The sequence below is a fragment of the Odocoileus virginianus genome, chromosome 5 (assembly GCF_023699985.2).
Source record: "Odocoileus virginianus isolate 20LAN1187 ecotype Illinois chromosome 5, Ovbor_1.2, whole genome shotgun sequence".
NCBI classification, from domain to species: Eukaryota; Metazoa; Chordata; class Mammalia; order Artiodactyla; family Cervidae; genus Odocoileus; species Odocoileus virginianus.
Genome location: NC_069678.1, coordinates 62,646,205 through 62,668,685, shown reverse-complemented (window position 1 = coordinate 62,668,685; position 22,481 = coordinate 62,646,205). Strand labels below are relative to the sequence as shown.

The 22,481-nt window shown below is 39.0% G+C and overlaps 1 protein-coding gene across 16 annotated transcripts in view; it reads left to right on the top strand.

Moving 5' to 3' along the window:
- UBE2U (ubiquitin conjugating enzyme E2 U) overlaps positions 1–22,481 on the top strand; it is a 64,754-nt gene that overhangs the window by 5,250 nt on the left and 37,023 nt on the right. For 14 of the 16 annotated variants that reach the window (XR_011487840.1, XR_011487841.1, XR_011487842.1 and 11 more), the window contains exons 4-6: positions 1,047–1,144; positions 12,257–12,377; positions 21,545–21,593. Coding sequence is in view for 8 of the 16 variants with exons in the window: in XM_070468039.1 (XP_070324140.1) it covers positions 1,047–1,144; positions 12,257–12,377; positions 21,545–21,593 (268 nt within the window). In the remaining 8 variants the exon portion in view is untranslated. Of the gene's footprint in view, positions 1–1,046; positions 1,145–12,256; positions 12,378–20,778; positions 20,905–21,544; positions 21,594–22,481 lie in introns of those variants that run through there. The other 2 variants (XM_070468038.1, XM_070468043.1) reach the window with 2 other exon arrangements.

Genomic DNA, 22,481 nt, shown 5'->3' with positions numbered 1-22,481 from the left:
ATAAGACATTTATTCTGTCATTATTTCCAGCCAGTGGGGAGGGGAGAGAAAAAGAGAAGAGGGCAGAACAGCTTCCTTAAGAAAATATGATCCAAAAGGTGCACACTTTAGTTCTGCTGATGTCCCACGATTAAGACTTAGTCACACGGCCACATCTTGTTAGAGGAAAGGCTGGGAAAATGTGGGCAACTATGTATTCATCTAAAACCACACAGGGGGATGGGGAGGAGGCAGGCATCATATTTCTTACTATGGAGAGAAGAAATGGAGAAAAGGAAGGACAGACACTGGAGGACCATGAGTAACGTTCTTGAAACTTTTCATATCATTTCTTGATCATCTTTTTTACCACTGAGTCATAATTTCAGTTTTCACTTACCACAGTTTTAATACCAACTAGAATTTTTTTCTAAATACTTTTTTTTTATCACATTGTTCACTCACATCTTTTGTCCGTTGCACTGTTAACTATTATTGTAGTTTTACACTTGATCTTAGCCAAAAGGCCGAGAAGTGATTATTGTAGTTTTAAAACACAATGTCCCAAATTGAAGACCCCTCTTTTCACCTTGTCAACATTTTCTTCCCAGATCTTTCCTAAAGATTGCAGGATCTTTCCGTTGGATATAAATGTTTTTCTTATTTTTTAATAAAAATTGTTTATATGTTAATAAAAGTATTTTTAATAATGATAATTATCTGAGGATCCACTCTATGCCAGGTACTCTATTAAGGACTTTGTTTTTTAAACTCTTTTCAGTGAAAGTAGATACTTCAAGCATATTCCCCACTTCACATGCTTGGAAAATGAGACTTAGAGAGGTAGTTCATTGCTCAGTGTCCATTGCTGATAAGTGGAGGAGTCAACCGTCAAATTTATGTGTATCTGACACCAAAGTCCATGCTCTAACAACTGGTTTATATTGACTGTCACATTCATTGCAAAGATTATCACTTGCTTTCTAACTTAGTCTATGATATGTTGATCTTCATAAGTTTTAAATGATAATTTTGTGTATAAATATTAATGTGTTATTTTAATACAGTAGACCCACATTCTGGCAAGCCCTGTATAGATTTTTTGGACAGCCCTCGTAAATGGAATAGAAGCTATACGTTGAGCAGCATCTTACTTACCCTCCAGGTAAGAACAGATTAATAATAAAATGCTGTCTTTGTTGTTGTTGTTTAGTTGCTCAGCTGTATCAGACTCTTTTGCACCCCCATGGACTGTTGCCCGCCAGGCTCCTCTGTCCATGGGATTTCCCAGGGAAGAATACTGAAGTGGGTTGCCATTTCCTTCTCCAGGGGATATTCCCGACTCAGGGATCAAACCTGTGTCTCCTGCATTGGCAGGTGGATTCTTTACCACTGAGCCACCAGGGAAGCCCAATGATGTCTTTAATACATTTAATTACCCAATTATTCAAAGTATAAGGAATAAAATATACAATGTATATTTAAATATTTAAAGGATTTGAGTAAGCTTATATGACTCAATAATATTTCTTCATCAAAACTGTAAAATGGAACTTGAACTATAAAAATTATTATTTTTAAAGTGAAATTGATAGCTTAGGCCCTTTCCAACCAAACAATATGTATTTTATAAAAGAAGAAGAGAACTGTTTGAATGGTTTCAATTCTGGAAATATACTCTTAGGCTTGCTTTTGGCTCCTAACGTCACTTTGTAATGTTGAACAGGCCTTTTAGATCTTTCTTCATTCATGAACCTTGCCTTCCTCAGAGAGGTGAACAAGTGACTACAACATAAAATAGCCATCTATATCCTTTATTTATGACAGTACTAGAGACCTGCTTTGATAAGCTTTCATGTCAAACCCAGTGAACAATTAAACCAGAAATTTCCTCCTCTGCTCAATAGATCCCTGTTTATAGAATGCATCCTTTGCATCCTAAATCTATGGCATTTAGAAGCATGCTTCTGTGTTGTGAGTGTGTTATGCCATTCCTGACCCTCAGAGAGCCTCCTTTCTCATCCTGAGATGTTAAATGATTTGAGCATCACTTGCTTTGACCAGTTACATCTGGCCCGGTGAGAGTCTATCCACCAGATTTTATCCATGATAAAATTCTATCTACTCATCATTAATAATGTTTGGAGATAAGTATTAAATTTTGATCTGAAATACCTGGAGAATAAAGTATTCTGGCTTAATTGAATTTTCTCAGTAACATAGAATTATAATAAAAATTCCATCTCTCCTATGTCTTGTTTTCAAAAATAAAACTATCCTTGATTTTCTATCTAGTCATCTTAGTATGCTGAGTAAAATTTAAATTTTTTAAAAAATAAATTTAAATTTACAATAAATTTTTAAAAATTCAATGTTGAATTTAATCATTCATTCACTCTACAACTGTGTGTTGAGCATATGTACTGGTGCCAGGCCATGCTCTGGAAGAGAGATTGGAGCAAAACCTTTGAGGAAGTAAGCGAGTGTTATGTGCAGAGATTTGTGGTTGATCTTTCAGATTCTTTCAAACTGAGTCATCCTATCTCTTCCACCTAAGTAGAAACAGCCTTAAAAACAGTAAAAGTGAATGTTCTCAAAAATGTAATGAGTGAGGGCAAACCAGAATGAAGTGGTGAACAGTTTGAATTGCAGAATAATTTAATAAAGGTAAATTGGGGACTGTGAGTTTAGATTGCTTGGCTTCACTTCTTGGTTCTGCCACTTAATACTTTTAATACTTAATACTTAACACTTTTGGAACAAGTTTGTCCACTTACCATTCCCTTTATTTCTTCATCAGTAAAGTGGGGCTGTTAGTAGCTAACTCATATAACTTATAAGGACTAAATGTATAAATACATGTAAAGTACTTAGAACCATGAGTGGTCTAAGAAAAGAATTCAGTAAAATCTGGTTAATATTTTATTGTTCTTAATTTTAGCCAGTAATACAAAGTGACAACAAAGTGTTCCCAAATATATCATGAAAAGCCAGTAGATTCCACAGTTTCTTTTATTTTTCAAATAGTTTTATAAAAGAAATATGCCCACATTAGAAAACATTTTTAAGATAGTAGAAAGGAAAAGAAAATCACTGGTAATCATAAAGAAAATTCCTTCCCTGTTGTTATTAACATTTTCTTCTGATCTTTTCTCTTGTGTTTTGGTTTTAAATCTTCACTTCCACATTCCCTACAAGGTCAAGGCCAAATTCTGTTGCCTGACAAATGATCTACTTCCCACACCTTGGCCTTAACCCTCTGAAACACACCATGGCATCCCGCTCGTATTTATATCTTTATTATTTTTTTATTTTTTAACTCACAGTTCTTGGTTCAATTCAGGTTAAAAAGCATTTATAGAGTTCTAAACTCTAAAGTTACAAACAAAGTCAATCTTGGACCTTACGAAGTCCTCAGTCCAGTTCTGTGTCTGACTAGCATCCCACTTTATTCCCTCTTTCTCAGTCCTTTTAGCAAGCAGCTGCTCACATTTTAAGAGTCAGGTCAAAAGACGATTCCTTTGAAATGCCTTTCCTGATTTCCTTTCCTAGGTGAAATTGATGGCTTTGGTTTGGGGAGGGGGGCTTTCTTTGTGAAGTGTTGCCCTAAGTAAATGTGTGTGAGAGAACTATAATGCTGTAATGCAAATACTGCTTCCTTATCTGTCTTCCCCTATTAGACTGTAAGACCCTGAAGGTCAGGAAACAAATCTAATTCCTGTGGTAGATACTAAGTAATATGACTGAAGCAACCAATCTGTTTTTATATAGTTGCAATGATACGTTCAGTTCAGTTCAGTCCCTCAGCTATCAGTTCAGTTCAGTCGTTGAGTCGTGTCCGACTCCTTGCGACCCCATGCCTCCCTGTCAATCACAAACTCCCAGAGTTTACTCAAACTCATGCCCATCGAGTTGGTGATGCCATCCAGCCATCTCATCCTCTGTCATCCCCTTTTCCTCCTGCCCCCAATCCCTCCCAGCATCAGGGTCTTTTCCAACGAGTCAACTCTTCGCATGAGGTGGCCAAAGTATTGGAGTTTCAGCATCAGCCCTTCCAATGAACACCCAGGACTTATCTCCTTCAGGGTGGACTGATTGGATCTCCTTGCAGTCCAAGGGACTCTCAAGAGTCTTCTCCAACACCACAGTTCAAAAGCATCAATTTTTCAGCACTCAGCTTTCTTCACAGTCCAACTTTCACATCCACACATGACCACTGGAAAAACCATGGCCTTGACCAGACGGACCTTTGTTGGCAAAGTAATGTCTCTGCTTTTGAATATGCTCTCTAGGTTGGTCATAATTTTCCTTTCAAGGAGTAAGCCTCTTTTAACTTCATGACTGCAGTCACCATCTGCAGTGATTTTGGAACCCAAAAAAATAATGTCTAACACTGTTTCCACTGTCTCCCCATCTATTTCCCATGAGGTGATGGGACCAGATGCCATGATCTTAGTTTTCTGAATGTTGAGCTTTAAGCCAATTTTATCACTCTCCTCTTTCACTTTCATCAAAAGGCTTTTTAGTTCCTCTTCATTTTCTGCCATAAGGGTGGTGTCATCTGCATATCTGAGGTTATTAATATTTCTCCCAGCAAACTTGATTCCAGCTTGTGCTTCTTCCAGCCCAGCGCTTCTCATGATGTACTCTGCATATAAGTTAAATAAGCAGGGTGACAATATACATCCTTGACGTACTCCTTTTCCTCTTTGGAACCAGTCTGTTGTTCCATGTCCAGTTCTAACTGTTGCTTCCTGACCTGCATACAGGTTTCTCAAGAGGCAGGTCAGGTGGTCTGGTATTCCCATCTCCTTCAGAATTTTCCACAGTTTATTGTGATCCACACAGTCGAAGCCTTTGGCATAGTCAGTAAAGCAGAAATAGATGTTTTTCTGGAACTCTCTTGCTTTTTCGATGATCCAGCAGATGTTGGCAATTTGATCTCTGGTTCCTCTGCCTTTTCTAAAACCAGCTTGAACATCTGGAAGTTCTCGGTTCACGTATTGCTGAAGCCTGGCTTGGAGATTTGAGCATTACCTTACTAGCATGTGAGATGAGTGCAATTGTGTGATAGTTTGAGCATTCTTTGGCATTGCCTTTCTTAGGGATTGGAATGAAAACTGACCTTTTTCAGCCCTGTGGCCGCTGCTGAGTTTTCCAAATTTGCTGGCATATTGAATGCAGCACTTTCACAGCATCATCTTTCAGGATTTGAAATAGCTCAACTGGAACTCCATCACATCCACTAGCTTTGTTTGTAGTGATGCTTTCTAAGGCCCACTTGACTTCACATTCCAGAACTGAGTTTTTCATTTTCTTTAAGTACTAATAATTTAAATTTAGATGACTCTCTGATTACAACCTTTTGAATAACAAGTGATACACATTTATAATTACCACATTGTTATCCATGGGGTTGATACTTGAAATGGTGTTAAAAATATTTTCAAGTCTAATATGCTAATCATATGCTACTAAATGTCTATGATCTTGACTTCTTTGAAAACTTGTCCTTTCATATATAAGCAAAACTAAATATCAAACTCATCCACAGAAGGAATTCCAAATTCTTGGGCTTTACCTAATTGGATAGTATAAAATATACTCACTGGTTACAGTATATTTTATACTATCCAATTAGGTAAAGCCCATGACAAGGCAAAAAGGACCCTGAAAGATGAACTCCCCAGGTCAGTAGGTGCCCAATATGCTACTAGAGATCAGTGGAGAAATAATTCCAGAAAGAATTAAGGGATGAAGCCAAAGTAAAAACAACACCCAGTTGTGGATGAGACTGGTGATAAAAGCAAGGTTCGATGCTGTAAAGAGCAATATTGCATAGGAACCTGGAATGTTAGGTCCATGAATCAAGGCAAATTGGAAGTGGTCACCAGGAGATGGCAAGAGTGAACATCAACATTCTAGGAATCAGCAAACTAAGATGGACTGGAATGGGTGAATTTAACTCAGATGACCATTTTATCTACTACTGTGGGCAGGAATCCCTTAGAAGAAATGGAGTAGCCATCATAGTCAACAAAAGAGTTCGAAATGCAGTACATGGATGCAATCTCAAAAATGACAGAATGATCTCTGTTCGTTTCCAAGGCAAACCATTCAATATCACGATAATCCAAGTCTATACCCCGACCAGTAATGCTGAAGAAGCTGAAGTTGAACGGTTCTATGAAGACCTACAAGACCTTCTAAAACTAACACCCAAAAAAGATGTACTTTTCATGATAGGGGACTGGAATGCAACAGTAGGAAGTCAAGAAACACCTGGAGTAACAGGCAAATTTGGCCTTTGAGTACAGAATGAAGCAGGGCAAAGGCTATTAGAGATTTGCCAAGAAAACCCACTGGTCATAGCAAATACCCTCTTCCAACAACACAAGAGAAGACTCTACACATGGACATCATCAGATGGCCAATACCAAAATCAGATTGATTATATCCTTTGCAGGCAAAGATGGAGAAGCTCTATACAGTCAGCAAAAACAAGACCAGGAGCTGACTGTGGCTCAGATCATGAACTCCTTATTGCCAAATTCAGACTGAAATTGAAGAAAGTGGGGGAAACCACTAGACCATTCAGTTATGACCTAAATCAAATCCCTTACGACTGTACAGTGGAAATGAGAAATAGATTTAAGGGATTAGATCTGATAGACAGAGTGCCTGATGAACTATGGACGGAGGTTCATGACATTGTACAGGAGACAGGGAGTAAGACCATTCCCAAGAGAAAGAAATGCAAAAAATCAAAATGACTGTCTGAGGAGGCCTTACAAATAGCTATGAAAAGAAGAGAGACAAAACGCAGAGGAGGAAAGGAAAGCTATACCCATTTGAATGCAGAGTTCCGAAGAATAGCAAGGAGAGATCAGAATGCCTTCCTCAGTGATCAGTGCAAACAAATAGAGGAAAACAATCAAATGGGAAAGACTAGAGATCTCTTCAAGAAAATTAGAGATACCAAGGAAACATTTCATGCAAAGATGGGTTCAGTAAAGCCAGAAATTGTATGGACCTAACAGAAGCAGAAGATATTCCCCCCCCCTTTTTTTTCCATTTATTTTTATTAGTTGGAGGCTATTACAGTATTGTAGTGGTTTTTGCCATACACTGACATGAATCAGCCATGGATTTACATGTATTCCCCATCCTGAACCCTCCTCCCATCTCACTTCCCATCCCATCCCTCTGGGTCATCCCAGTGCACCAGCCCCAAGCACTTGTCTCATGCATCCAACTTGGACTGGCGATCTATTTCACACTTGATAATATACATGTTTCGATACTGTTCCCTCAGATGATCCCACCCTCACCTTCTCCCGTAGAGTCCAGAAGCAGAAGATATTAAGAAGAGGTGGCAAGAATACACAGAAGAACTGTACAAAAAAAGACCTTTACAACACAGATAATCACAAAGGTGTGATCACTCACACTCTCCTAGAGCCAGACATCCTGGAATGTGAAGTCAGGTGGGCCTTAGGAAGCATCACTATGAACAAAGCTAGTGGAGGTGATGGAATTCCAGTTGAGCTATTTCAAATCCTAAAAGATGATGCTGTGAAAGCACTGCACTCAATACGCCAGCAAATTTGGAAAACTCAGCAGTGGCCACAGGACTGGAAAAAGTCAGTTTTCATTCCAATCCCTAAGAAAGGCAATGCCAAAGAATGCTCAAACTACCACACAATTGTACCCATTTCACACGCTAGTAAAGTAATGCTTAAAATTCTCCAAGCCAGGCTTCAGCAGTATGTGAACCATGAACTTCCAGATGTTCAAGCTGGTTTTAGGAAAGGCAGAGGAACCAGAGATCAAATTGCCAACATCTGTTGGATCATCGAAAAAGCAAGAGAGTTTAAAAAAATCTGTTTCTGCTTTATTGACTATGCCAAAACCTTTGAGTGTGTGGATCACAACAAACTGTGGAGAATTCTTCAAGAGATGAGAATACCAGACCACCTGACCTGCCTCTTGAGAAACCTGTATGCAGGTCAGGAAGCAACGGTTAGAACTGGACACGGAACAACAGACTGGTTCCAAAGAGGAAAAGGAGTACGTCAAGGATGTATATTGTCACCCGACTTATTTAACTTATATGCAGAGTACATGAGAAACGCTGGGCTGGAAGAAGCACAAGCTGGAATCAAGATTGCTGGGAGAAATATCAATAACCTCAGATATGCAGATGACAGCACCCTTATGGCAGAAAGTGAAGAGGAACTAAAGAGCCTCTTGATGAAAGTGAAAGAGGAGAGTGAAAAAGTTGGCTTAAAGCTCAACATTCAGAAAACTAAGATCATAGCATCCAGTCCCATCACTTCATGGCAAATAGATGGGGAGACAGTGGAAACAGTGGCTGACTTCATTTTTCTGGGCTCCAAAATCACTGTGGATGGTGATTGCAGTCATGAAATTTAAAAGACACTTGCTCTTTGGAAGGAAACTATGACCAGCCTAGACAGCATATTAAAAAGCAGAGACATTACTTTGTCAACAAACGTCCATCTAGTCAAGGCTATGGTTTTTTTTTGTAGTCATATATGGATGTGAGAGTTGGACTATAAAGAAAGCTGAGTGCCGAAGAATTGATGAATTTTGAACTGTGGTGTTGGAGAAGGCTCTTGAACAGTCCCTTGGACTGCAAGGAGATCCAACCAGTCCATCCTAAAGGAGATCGGTCCTGGGTGTTTATTGGAGGGACTTATGTTGAAGCTGAAACTCCAATACTTTGGCCACCTGATGCGGAGAGCTGACTCATTTGAAAAGACCCTGGGATCTTGCTGGGAAAGATTGAGGGCAGGAGGAGAAGGGAACGACAGAGGATGAGATGGTTGCATGGCATCACCGACACACTGGACATGGGTTTGGGTGGACTCTGGGAGTTGGTGATGGACAGAGAGGCCTGGTGTGCTGCAGTTCATTGGGTCGCAAAGAGTCTCACATGACTGAGCAGCTGAACTGAACTTTTATAGTTGTTTATTGATACTTCAAATTTATTTATCCTCTGGATAGCTTTTTATGTTATTTCATGCTATCACAAGGCTACTTTAGAAGCTTGACTTTTACTACTACTGCAGGGTATTTGATTTGTATATGTTAATTATTCCTTTCATTGCAATTCTTAAAAATTCATTAAATGTAGCTTGTGTGTATATTATATGCAAGTTCTTAAGCATAGTGGTGAATGCAAAGACCATTGAATAAACTCTACCAAATGTGTCTCTCTGAGTAAGACTCTCTCCAACCAAAGAGCAAAAGCTTACTCTTGAAGAAAAGTTTCATCTGCTTCCCACCCACTTTGAAAGATATAGTGAAATCCACATCAAATCCTTGTTTAAGAAGTTACAGTATTCTTGAAAATATAGCCCAATATGTTTTCCAAATATGAAAAAAAAAAGAAAATTCTTGTTGCTTTTGAAATATCAGCTGTCAGATTACTGGTTTTATTAGTGAAAGAGTGCCATCATTTCCATGACTCTTAAGCCATAATAATCCACTCTGAGCTGTAACTACACTTAGACATTCTGGTTGTAATTATTTTGGCTATATTTTTTTTATCTAGTTTGTTGTAATCTGACATTCAGCATACTGAATTATTGAATAAATATTTCAAATTTGTATTAATATTAATTTTGAAATTCCAGATAAATAAGACCATAGCCTAACAACCACCATGGTTTGGTTCCTACTGGTCACCTATATTATCCAGATGTGCAGATACTATTATAGGCAGAATTTTGAAGATGTCCCCAAGACACTCACTGTCTGGTTACTCAGTCAAACTCTAGGTGTGAAGGAATTTTGCAGAAGGAATTACCATTACTAATCAGCTCACCTTCAATAGAAAGGTTTCCTGAGTTACGCAGGGGGATGACCAAAATAATCACATGAGCCCTTACCAGTAGAAGAGGAAGACAAGAGTCTCTCCGAGAAATGCAGTCAAGATGGAGGAAAGGAAATGGTAGAAGTCCAAGCAAAAGCAGGCTTTTCTCACACTTTTGCCTCTGAGCAGAGGTCCCAGTGTAAGTTCCAGCAAGAGATGTCTCAGGGTTGAGGGCAGCCCCCAGTTAACCATCAGCAAAGAAACAGGAAACAGTCCTACAAACAGTGAATTCAGGAACTGAATTCATCTAACAGACAACCATAGGAGTGGAAAAGGTCAGTTTTCATTCCAATCCCAAAGAAAGGCAATGCCAAAGAATGCTCAAACTGCTGCACAGTTGCACTCACCTCAAACTCTAGCAAAGTAATGCTCGAAATTCTCCAAGCCAGGCTTCAACAGTACATGAACCGAGAACTGCCAGATGTTCAAGCTGGAATTAGAAAAGGCAGAGGAACCAGAGATCAAATTGCCAACATCCATTGGATCATCAAAAAAGCAAGAGAGTTCCAAAAAAACCTTTACTTTTGCTTTATTGACTATGCCAAAACCTTTGACTGTGTGGATTACAACAAACTGTGGAAAATTCTTAAAGAGATGGGAATACCAGATCACCTTACCTGCTTCCTGAGAAATCTGTATTCAGGTCAGGAAGCAACAGTTAGAACCGGACATGGAACAACAGACTGGTTCCAAATAAGGAAAGGAGTATGACAAGGTTGTATATTGTCACCCTGCTTATTTAAATATATAGAGTATACCATGTGATATGCTGAATGAATGAAGCAAATGAATGAATGAATGGATGGATGAAGCACAAGCTATAATCAAGATTGCAGGGAGAAATATCAATAAGCTCATACACACAGATGACACCACTCTTATGGCAGAAAACAAAGAGAAACTAAAGAGCCTCTTGATGAAAGTGAAAGAGGAGAATGAAAAAGCTGGCTTGAAACTCAACATTCAGAAAACTGAGATTATGGTATCTGGTCCCATCACTTCATAGCAAACAGATGGAGAAACAGGGGAAACAGTGCAGACTTTATTTTGAGGGACTCCAAAATCACTGAAGATGGTGGCTGCAGCCATGAAATTAAAAGATGCTCACTTCTTGGAAGAAAATCTGTGATCAATCTAGATAGCATATTAAAAAGCAGAGACATCACTTTGCCAACAAAGGGAAGATTGAGGGCAGGAGGAGAAGGGGATGACAAAGGATGAGATGGTTGGATGGCATCACCGACTCAATGGATATCAGTTTGAGAAAGCTCCGGGAGTTGGTGATGGACAGGGAAACCTGGCGTGCTGCAGTCCATGGGGTCGCAAAGAGTTGGATACAACTGAGTGAACTGAGCTAACTGAACAGAAATCTAAATGAACTGAGACACATTCTTCCCAGAACCTCTGATAAGAGCCCAGCCAGCCAATACCTTACTTTAAGTCTTGTGCAGTCTTGAGAAGAGAAGCCAGTACAACCAACCCCAGCTTCCTACCTGTAGAAATATGAGAGAATAAATTTGTGTTGATTTAGATGCTAAATTTGTGGTAATTTGTTATAGCAGTGGTAGAAAACTATGGTTGTTCAGTCGCTAAGTCATGTCCCTTTGTGACCCCATCGACTGCAGCGTTCACACTTCCATGACCTTCACTACCTCCAAGAGTTTGCTCAGACTCATGTCTATTGAGTCAGTGATGTCATCCAACTATCTCATCTTCTGATACCCTCTTCTCCTCTTGCCTTCAGTCTTTCTCAGCATCAGGGTCTTTTCCAATGAGTCAGCTCTTCACATCAGGTGGCCAAAGTATTAGAGCTTCAGTTTCAGCCTCAGTCCTTCTAATGAATATTTAGGGTTGATTTCCTTTAGGATTTACTGGTTTGATCTCCTTGCAGCCCAAAGGACTCAAGAGTCTTCTCTAGCACCACAATTCAAAAACATCAATTCTTCAGTGCTCAGCCTTTTTTATGGTCCAACTCTCATATCTGTACATGACTACTGGAAAAACCATAGCTTTGACTATATGGACCTTTGTTGGCAAAGTGATGTCTTTGCTTTTTAATACACTCCCTAGGTTTGTCATAGCTTTCCTTCCAAGGATCAAGCATCTTTTAGTTTCATGGCTGCAGTTGCTGCAGTGATTTTGGAGTCCAGGAAAATAAATCCATTACTGTTTCTACTTTTTCCCCCTATTTGCCATAAAGGATGGGACCATGAGTGTCTTGAGAGTAAGGACCATGTCTCATTTGTCTTTGTCTCCAGGTGAACACATTGTAAGCATTTATAAATGCTTCCTGAATGTTGTATGTACTGGTTTGTCTTTTTCCCCTAAGAAAAAAAGCCGCTTTAAAAATTCTGTGTTTTATATGTTTTCCTATAGGTTATGCTTTCTAATCCAGTTCTAGAAAATCCAGTGAATTTGGAAGCAGCCCATATACTGATGAAAGATGAAACTCTGTACAGACTAATAATTCTACGACTTTTCCACCAGCCGTTACCATGTAAGAAGTGACTACTTGTTGTTACTTGCCAAGTATTAATTATTCATAGCAAGTAAATGATCTAGCAAGTAACTTGCAATATTTTCTGTATCCATTTTCAGTAATGAAGTCATACTGAGATCTTTCCTGTTGTGTCTGTGTCAAAGCCGCCTGTGTCATCCTTTCTTTTTCTAAGTGAAGTATGATTGACTTACAACGTTGTGTTGATTTCAGATGTACAGCAAAATGATTCAGTTATACACATATATTTATCTATTTTATATATGTGTTTTTCAGATTCTTTGCTCTCATAGGTTATTATAAAATATTGAGTTTAATTCCCTGTGCTGTACAGTAGGTCCTTATTGATTATGTATTTTATGTATAGTCGAGTATATATGTTAATCCCAAACTCCTAATTTACCCCTGCTTCCCCCTTTGGTAATGACAAGTCTGTTTGCTATATCTGTAGGTCTATTTCTACATTGCATATAGGTTCATTTCTGTCATTTTTTAAGATTCCACATATAAGCAGTATCATATTTGTCTTTCTCCATTTGGTTTAGTGTGATCCTGTTTTTTAATTATCAAAACTTGCAATCTTAGTATCTTTAAATGTCATGGTCATATGGACAAATGGTGCCCGTGTCATAAAGATATGACACCAGTTTTTAACTCTCTGATCTATAGTAGCTGTTTCTCAGACTTCACCCTCGGTAACCACCAGATCTTACTAATCTGAGACTCCTTTCCCCTTGGTTAGGAAAACTGTCAGCATTTTTTTTTCTAGAGAGGTCCCCTTCTAGGTTTTCCCTCAAAGAATCCAGGTGGAAGTGACTGAGGCTCTGCAGCCCTTCTGTTCTGTTGCCCAGTGTTTTTCCGATACCCTTGGTCACTTCACTCTCTTCTTACCAACAGCCCTTTCGTAACTCTTAGCTCCATCACCTCCATGGCTCCTTTGCTTTCTCTGCAATGAGAAGAGCAAAGCTATTGGCTCCTCTTGCCCAGAGGGGTTAGCCACTGGTGAGGGTTGGGCTCCTGGTGACATAGCGTTTTCCTCTACAATCTGCCCTTCTTTCAGCGGTACCCAACTGGCCTTGTGACCTCCCCAATCAGCAGGCCTTGCTGCTCGGGCTCACTCTTCCAGACTGATCTCTCTTGTACTTCTTCTCTTCACTAGATGTCCATGGTCTCTTCTTTCCCCTTCTGGGACCTGCCAGTCCATTGAATGTGTACAATTTGCATTGAAGTTCAAGTGCTTTTCCGCAGAGCATCTGAATCTGATGCAGTATTGATCAGGCATCTTTTTCAGCATCTTCAAATATGTCATGATTGTCGCAGAGTTCTTCAGAATTCTCCTAACAATTTTAAGGCTGGTGTGTCCACAGAGGAATGGGACTTCTTCACACTGATCATATTTCTGACCAACCAGAATCTGTAGTATTCCCTCGCTGTATCCTCTCCACTCAGGAAATGTTTGTGGAATGAGCAAATGAATGATACATATCCCTTAATCTTTCATCAAGCCCTACAGTACCATCCTTGCAGAAGAATATTCTATACAAAGCTATATTCATATTCTGGTGAATGGAAATTTAAGAACCGGTTGTAAAGAATTTTCATGATAAATGATTCTGTGCATTAGATTTTGGTTTTAGCCTGAAAGAGAAGGATGAGAAGAAACTGGAAGACAAGCTGGCCCTTTCTTTTCTTCTTTTCTCTCAGGGCAGTGTCACCGTTCACTCCTTTCAGTCCCCCAGCTTTGCCATCAACCCAGACAGGAAAGCTGTCCAGGTTCCCAAATCACCGAACAAATGAGCGACAAAGCAGATAGTGCTTTGGCAGGTTTTCACGGTTTGCTTTATGTGTGTTGGTGAAATATGTGGAAATCCAAGACAGTGAATAGTTTTCAGCTTGCCTGCCCTCACAGCAGGACTGGAGTAGTACCTTTAGTGCCAGGAAGAAAATTATTTTCTGCAGCTTCGTAGGGAAAGACTGCTGTAATGTAGCAGAAGCAGCTGCTATGGTGGAAAATAAAGTGCAAAAAACCGTCTAAATTAGATGGTCTGTCACTAAAATTACTCTAAATTAGATGGTCGTATTGTACCATGTGAATTTCTGTGAAAAACAACATCCAGTGAGAATTAATTACCTATAATGAATTGGGCTTCCCTGGTAGCTCAGCTGGTAAAAATCTGCCTGCAATGCAGGACACCCTGGTTCGATTCCTGGGTCGGGAAGATCCGCTGGAGAAGGGACAGGCGACCCACTCCAGTATTCTTGGGCTTCCCTGGTAGCTCAGCTGGTGAAGAATCTGCCTGCAGTGTGGGAGACCTGGGTTTGATCCCTGGGTTGGGAAGATCCCCTGGAGAAGGGAACAGCTACCCACTCCAGTATTCTGGCCTGGAGAATTCAGTGGACTGTATAGACCGTGGGGTTGCATAGATTCAGACATGACTGAGCCACTTTCACTTCAATGACTTGAAAAAAAGGTCTGTACTACATTACTGCAAGAATAAGATCTCATATTCATTTAATATATTAATAAAGAGGTCTAGAAAGTACATAGAAGAAATTATTATCTCATTCTTAGATAACACAGAACTGGAGCAGATAATTAATTAAATACATGAGAAACTCGAGAGGCAGCTAACTGTATCATCTCTGTAGGCATTAATTTTAGGCTTCAGCAACATTGTCAATGCATAAACTTGGATCCTGATTTTACTTCATAGTTTACCAAGTGCTTTCACATGCATTTTATCTGTCTGATCCTCAGTCTCTTCCTCAGTGAGGAAGCTGAGGTTCAGTGATAAAAGTGTTAGCCCAAGGGCACACAGCTAAGCTACAAGGCCAGAGAGCCAACCTGGATATTCCCGTTGCCCCTCCAATGGGGTAATGCAATGAAAACCTCCAATTTAATGGAATGAACATAAAGTCATCCATTTGGGATCAAAGAATTAAAATTTCCAAATACAGAAGAGAAGAGACCTGACTTCATAGCAGAACATTAATCTATGAAAAATTATCAGAGAGCCCTTTGAACAGAAGCCTAATGTGAATAATAATTAATAATAATTTACCAAGCATGTGTTAAGATGATAGCTTTCCTGACTCTGGTTTGCTGTGCCCTCATCCAAGCATGCTCAACTTGGAGCCTCACATTTCCTGTGATGAAGAAACTGTACATTTAGCTAGTGGAAGGAGAGCTAAAAGGCAGTTGTAAAATCCATTTTCAAATATTTGAAGGGATTTCCTATAGAAAAGGGAAATTTCTTCTCCGTTGCTCCAGGATACTAATATCAGACTAATATTGAAGCTACAAGTCAGTCATATCTTCCCCAGGACTGGTAGGTTGTAGCCACTGATGTCCATGATATACAGGTTTTGCCCTATTTGTACCTTGAATGCACCAGGGACTTTTTTTTTATTCTCATAATTAGTGGTCTGGAATTAATTTTGTTATCCTAAGCCTAAGACTCCCATCTGGTATGTAGACATGCCAGTGCCTCTCATTCCCCCAAGTTTGCCTACCACCTGCTGTGTACCTGAAGCGCTAGGTCTTTACCTTGGTGGACTGACAAAAATGCACAAGCTGTGAGCTCAAACCCAGCCGTTGGAGATCCTGATGACCTTCCCGTGTCTCGGCAGCCTCTTCTCCTTGTGGCCTGGACTCTGGCCCCCTTACTTACAGTTTGTGTGCTCACACATACCAGACTACCTGGAGCAGTCCTGGGGTAATTATGCTGAGTTCTCCCTTCACTCTCCCTTCACTTCCTTCACTCTCTTCATTCCAGTTTGGGCACTGAGTTACAGTCAGCTGGGTTAGCCGACCTTCCTAGATGTTGCATTTGCAGCATCCCTCATGGGAAAGTCCATCCAGCAGGTCCCAGCCGACCAAACACAAGGAAGGATTTTCTTCTTTTTTTTTTTTTCATTTATTTTTATTAGTTGGAGGCTAATTACTTTACAATATTGTAGTGGTTTTTGTCATACACTGACATGAATCAGCCATGGATTTACATGTATTCCCCATCCCGATCCCCCCTCCCACCTCCCTCTCTACCCAATCCCTCTGGGTCTTCCCAGTGCACCAGGCCCCGAGCACTTGTCTCATGCACCCAACCTGGGCTGGTGATCTATTTCACCATAGATAATATACATGTTTCGATGCTGTTCTCTCGAAAAATCCCACCGTCACCTTCTCCCACAGAGTCCAAAAGTCTGTTCTGTACATCTGTGTCTCTTTCTCTGTTTTGCATATAGGGTTATCATTACCATCTTTCTAAATTCCATATATATGTGTTAGTATGCTGTAATGTTCTTTATCTTTCTGGCTTACTTCACTCTGTATAATGGGCTCCAGTTTCATCCATCTCATTAGAACTGATTCAAATGAATTCTTTTTAATGGCTGTGTAATATTCCATGGTGTATATTTACCACAGCTTCCTTATCAATTCATCTGCTTGACCCAGCAATCCCACTTCTGGGCATACACACCAAGGAAACCAGATCTGAAAGAGACACGTGCACCCCAATGTTCATCACAGCACTGTTTATAATAGCAAGGAAGGATTTTCTAACCAAGTTGCTTACGAATGGGCAAGACAGTGTTGACAGGTGGTAAACTCCCTATCACTGAAGGTATGCTTTCATAGCTTTCATTCATTTGGCAGAGCTTAATGACTTCATTTTCAGGGCTGTTGTCAAAGAATATTTTGCCCAGTGTCAGGAGTTGGACAAGGGGATTTTTCAAGTGCCTCCCCAGTTATACTTCAATTTGTTTATGAAAACTTGGAGGTCTGGAAGAAGACAATGTATAACATAACTCTGTTGCCTCCTAGATTCTGAGTAAATTAGAGACTTTCTAATTTGTTACAAAGGGATTTCATATATAGTGGTCCCCCCTTATCTACCATTTCACTTTCTATTTTTAGCCATCTGTAGTCAATTTTGATCTAAAAGTATTAAATGGAAAATTCCAGAAATAAATGATTCATGAGTTTTCAATTGTGCATCATTCTGAGTAGCATGATGAAATCTCTTGCCATCCAGCTTCATCCTGCCTAGCATGTGAGTCTTCTCTTTGTTCAGCATCTCTCACCCGTTAGTCACTTAGTAGCCATCTGTGTTATCAAGTGAACTGTCTGATATCTGAGGTATCTTAGTGCTTCTGATCAAGTGACCCTTACTTAATCATGACCCCAAAGCACAAGAGTGGTGCTGCTGGCCATTCACACATGTCAAGAGAAGCCATAAAGTGCTTCCTTTAAGTGAAAGTTCTCAACTTAGTAAGAAAAAATACCATATCTGAGGTTGCTAAGATTAACAGTAGGAACAAATCTTCTATCCATGAAATTATGAAGAAGGAAAAAGAAATCCATGCTAATTTTGCTGTCATACCTCAGACTGCAAAAGATATGGCCATAAAGCATAAGTGCTTAGTTAAGATGGAAACAAGACATTAAATTTGTCCAAGATATTTTGAGAGAGAAAGAGACCATATTCACATAACTTTTCTTGCAGTATGTTGTTAACAATTGTTCTGTCTTATTATTAGTTATTCTTGTTAACCTCTTACTGTGCCTAGGTTACAAATTAAACTTCATCATAAGTATGTATGTATAGGGAAAAAACATAGTATAATGTATATAGTGCTTCATACTGTCCATGTTCTTAAGCACCACTCGGGGGCTTGGAGGGTATCCCCTGCCAATAATGGGGAACTACTGTAAGCTCATACATCTTATCTTTTTTTTCAGTTTGTCCCAGTGAATTTTTATTTCTGTGTGGTAATATGGTCAAATTATTTTTTGTTTATCATGTTTATTTTGATATTTAAAGCATGCATGCATGCATACTCACTCAGTTGTGTCCGATTCTATGCAACCCCGTGGACTGTAGCCCACCAGACTTCTCTGTTCATCGGATTTCCCCAGCAAAAATACTGAAGTGGGTAGCCATTTGATCTTCCAGGGGAGGGGATCTTCCCAACCCAGAAATCAAACTGGCATCTCCTGTGTCTCCTGCATTGGCAGGTGGATTACCACTGAGCCACCTGGGAAGCCCTATTCAAAATATAGAGTTCATATAATTTAAAAAAAATCTTTGGTTGAAACAAAATGTATAAGAATATAAAGATAAATAATAGTAGCCAAACCTAAGGTAATAATTTTTCTCTTAGCTAGGCATATTCCTTTAGCTTTTGTTAAAGAAGAGTCATTCTACTAAGTTTCAGATTCTTATCTAAATAAGCTATAATTTAATTACTGACAGTCAAAATACAAGAATAGAGAAGAATTATAGAAATATTAGGGAGATTATACTACTAATTCACATTATGTAGTACTTAAAAAAAAAACTTAAAAAAAAACACATGATGATTGCGCAAATACATCCCATTCTGCTTACAATGAGGAAGATGTGATAAGCATTTGATTCTTCTTCAGTTTAAGTTCTCAGTTGGTTCACTGTTCTTTTTAAAGTCCCCATTGCAATAGAACAAGTTTTAAAGAAACTTGTTTCTACAGCTGAAGCAGATGATGTCTCAGAATTTCAGGTGATTTTTTTTTCTTCAGAGGGAATATTGGTTGTTGAGTATTCCTATAAGAATTCTATTTCCTCTGGAAAAACATTCTTTCTGAATATCAGGAGGGAGAAATTTAGTCCAGTAGTATAACTTGCTAATTAAGGAACATGAGCTTTTAGCACCATCATTCAACCATAATTTTGTTGTTGATGATTACAGTATTATCACAGATAGATCTGCTGTCTACAGATGTCAGGCAATGTAAAAATTGTGACTTTAACAGGGGTAGTGTATGTGGATCTATTTGCTGAGGTTACCAACCTCATTTTTCCTGCTTGTACTTCATTGCACCAGATAGTCCAATAACTGTTAAGTAAAGTTTTAAAGCAGTTTTACTAAAAATCTTAAGTATCTATTTTCTATCAAAGAAGTATTTGTTCACAGCTTTAAAGGACAAATAATCTAAATCAGTGTTTAAGGAAATACAGCAGACTTGTAAGCCCCACCATCTATAACTAAAAGCTGCCCCCACCCCCCACAAGATACCAACAGCTTTCAACACATTTAGCTGTTTCTTTTGGAATTACCACTGTATTTCTAAGTGCATTCCATACTAAAATTCTAGGATTTTCAGTTTAGATATGACTCATGGGCTTCTTCTGAAAGATAAAGGTAGAAATTTTATGGTGCCATTTCCACTCACATTTTCTCTCCCCCATTCTCCCAGTATCATTCATTTACATTGATATGACTTAGTAAATATTCTTCACAGATGAGCCATGACTGACTTTTCTTTTCTTGGACAAATGGCCTGTATTTTTATTCCCTTGGTTTTGCTTTTTGGATTTATTTTGGTTTGTGTTTTGGAGGAATATCTACCATTTATTCTTCCCCCAAACTTTCTGACAAAACCGCAAAGAACAGTTTTGGTATTCAGTTTGGTTTTTTCCCTGGGAAACGCCTTTGCTGAGGAGCTCACTCATCCTCCTCTTCCGGTTCTGAAAGGGCAGTTCTCTCACAGGAATCCTGGGAAGGCCGTTCTGCCACCTATTGAATGGGAGCTCTCCTTTACCTCCGGGTTGGTTTGCTCCTTTATTTTGTTGAAACACTTCTGCCAGGAGCTTTCTAGTACAAGAGCACTAAATCTTTCATTACTTCACATGCCTAAAAAGGTATTCACTCCACTCTGATATGTTCATAATTTGGTTAAACTTTAGTTTGAAAATAGTTTTCTTTTAGAATTGTAAAGACTAGTTTCCAGTATTACCCTTAAGAAATCTGCTTTCATGCAGATGTCTGCTTCTCCACATGTGACTTATTTTCAGTGGAAGCTTTTAAAATCTTCTCTTTATTCCCAGTGATCTGAAATTTCTTGATAGTATTTCTTGATATAATTTCATTTTTTTTCCTCCTCATTCATCATGTAGGGCATTTCATAGGCTGTTTGAATCTCAAACGCTTAATTCTTTAGTTTTGGACTTTTTTCTCATTTGATTTCTTTTATAATTCCCTTCCCCTCCAGTTTCCCTGTTCTCTCTTCTAAATCTCCAAAGATTTGGATGTCGGATCTACTGATCTGTTATGCAACCTTTTTAAAAAATCTATTTTCTCCAATTATCCTTCTCTCTGTTTTTTGTTCTGTATTCTGGAAAATGTCCAGAAAAGTATGTTTCTCGTTTCTATTTTCTTCCTGTTTATTATTGTTGTTATCATTCAAAATAAGGACTTTACTCAATTATCTACCCACCTTTAACTGTGCATCTGTATAATGTGTGAAAATCATTCATTGAATGATGAATGAAAATGATGAATGACAGTCGTTCATTGAAAAGACTGGAAATTTTGTATACAGACTAGACTTGCTGATGGTTTTGTTTCATTATAGGATCATTCACTGAGGATCTGACCTTACCATTAGCTAGGTTTAACTGTTTCTTCTGAGATGAATCCTCCAGTCATATGCCTGAAGAAAGAAAGGTTAACTACTTACACTCTAGGAGCTGGACAAGGAGAGAGAGTAAGGAATATTGCTTATTCAATATGATCTGTTTGATTTATTCTCTGTCATCAGTCCCTTACCACGCTCTTGTTCTGCTGTCCCCTGAATCTCTCTGGCTCAGTCTCTCCAGAATAAGGTATCTTCTCTCCTGCCTAGGCAGCAGTGGTCATCTGGTTGCATAGGATGAAGGCTATGTCTTTGGTATCCACACTATACATTTCACCTTTCAGGGGTATCTGGTACCTCCAATTCCTAAATTGTTTCTCAAGTTCTGAAGTGTAAATCTATTTGCTTTTTATTGGCCTTCTTTCATCATGTCATTAGGTTTCAAATTTCTATGACCTGTTAAGATAGTTACCACTTGACATCTGCTTTCTATCTTGAACATTTTTCTTGCCATCTTTCTTTTGCTCTTCTTGAGATTTTACACCTTATTTTTTTTTTTTTTTCAACCTCATGGACTGTAGCCCACCAGGCTCCTCTGTCCATGGGTATACTCCAGGCAAGAATATTGAAGTGAATTGCCATTTCCTTCTCCATACACCTTATTTTTATTCCTTTCTTACTATCTTACTGGGGCTTTGGAAAGAATGCACATAGGGCCATATATTCAGTCTTCCTTAAGTAAACCAGAATCTTTTCATATTTTTCTTTATAGCGAAAGATGATGGTTCTGAATTGCCAAAAGAGCCAGATAAACTTAACAGGTAAGTTTTCCTTTATACAGTTCTATGCCAGTTTATACACTAAAAGAACTATTGACTTAAACTGTATTTTCTATCATAATTGTATTTTCATTTTTTGACTTAGAAAAATTATTCCATTTAAATATATCTTCCCTTCCAATACCTTTTAAAAATGATTTTTTTTTCCAGGAAGAATGTGAAAATCTTGAGTTCTTTCTAGACTATTTAATTAACTTTGAATGTAACTATATTAGTTGCCTGGTCTTTTATTTTTTATTTCTGAAAAGGAAAAAAAAAAAGCCCATTGTCTACATTATAGCCTGACCATTCTAGATCATAAAAATCCAAGCAGTTTAGGAAAAGAGTAAGTCTTGGAGCGAAATGGTGAGAGTTAGGGTTGAAGCCATCGTGCACTTGGGAGACCGCCTGACAGTGTGACCTTGAACGCTTGGAGGTGTGGGTTCTGCAGCTGTTAGGTTTTCTAACATTTGCATCAGCCTTAGTTTAATAGTCAGCCAGACTGTTTCTACATAGAAAATAGTCAACTTACTAGTGCTGAAATAATACTTATTTTATCTTGGTTTTATACTGTACATGCTCCAGAACAAGGATCCTCTTAGTGGATTAATAACAGTATGAAATGTTCCCCCAAAACTGAAATCAGAAAGGAACACTCAGGTCCAGACTCTGTCCCAGAGTGTGCTGCTGCTGCTGCTAAGTCACTTCAGTCGTGTCCGACTCTGTGTGACCCCATAGACGGCAGCCCACCAGGCTCCCCCGTCCCTGGGATTCTCCAGGGGAGAACAGTGGAGTGGGCTGCCATTTCCTTCTCCAATGCAGGAAAGTGAAAAGTGAAAGTGAAGTCGCTCAGTCATGCCTGACTCACAGCGACCCCATGGACTGCAGCCC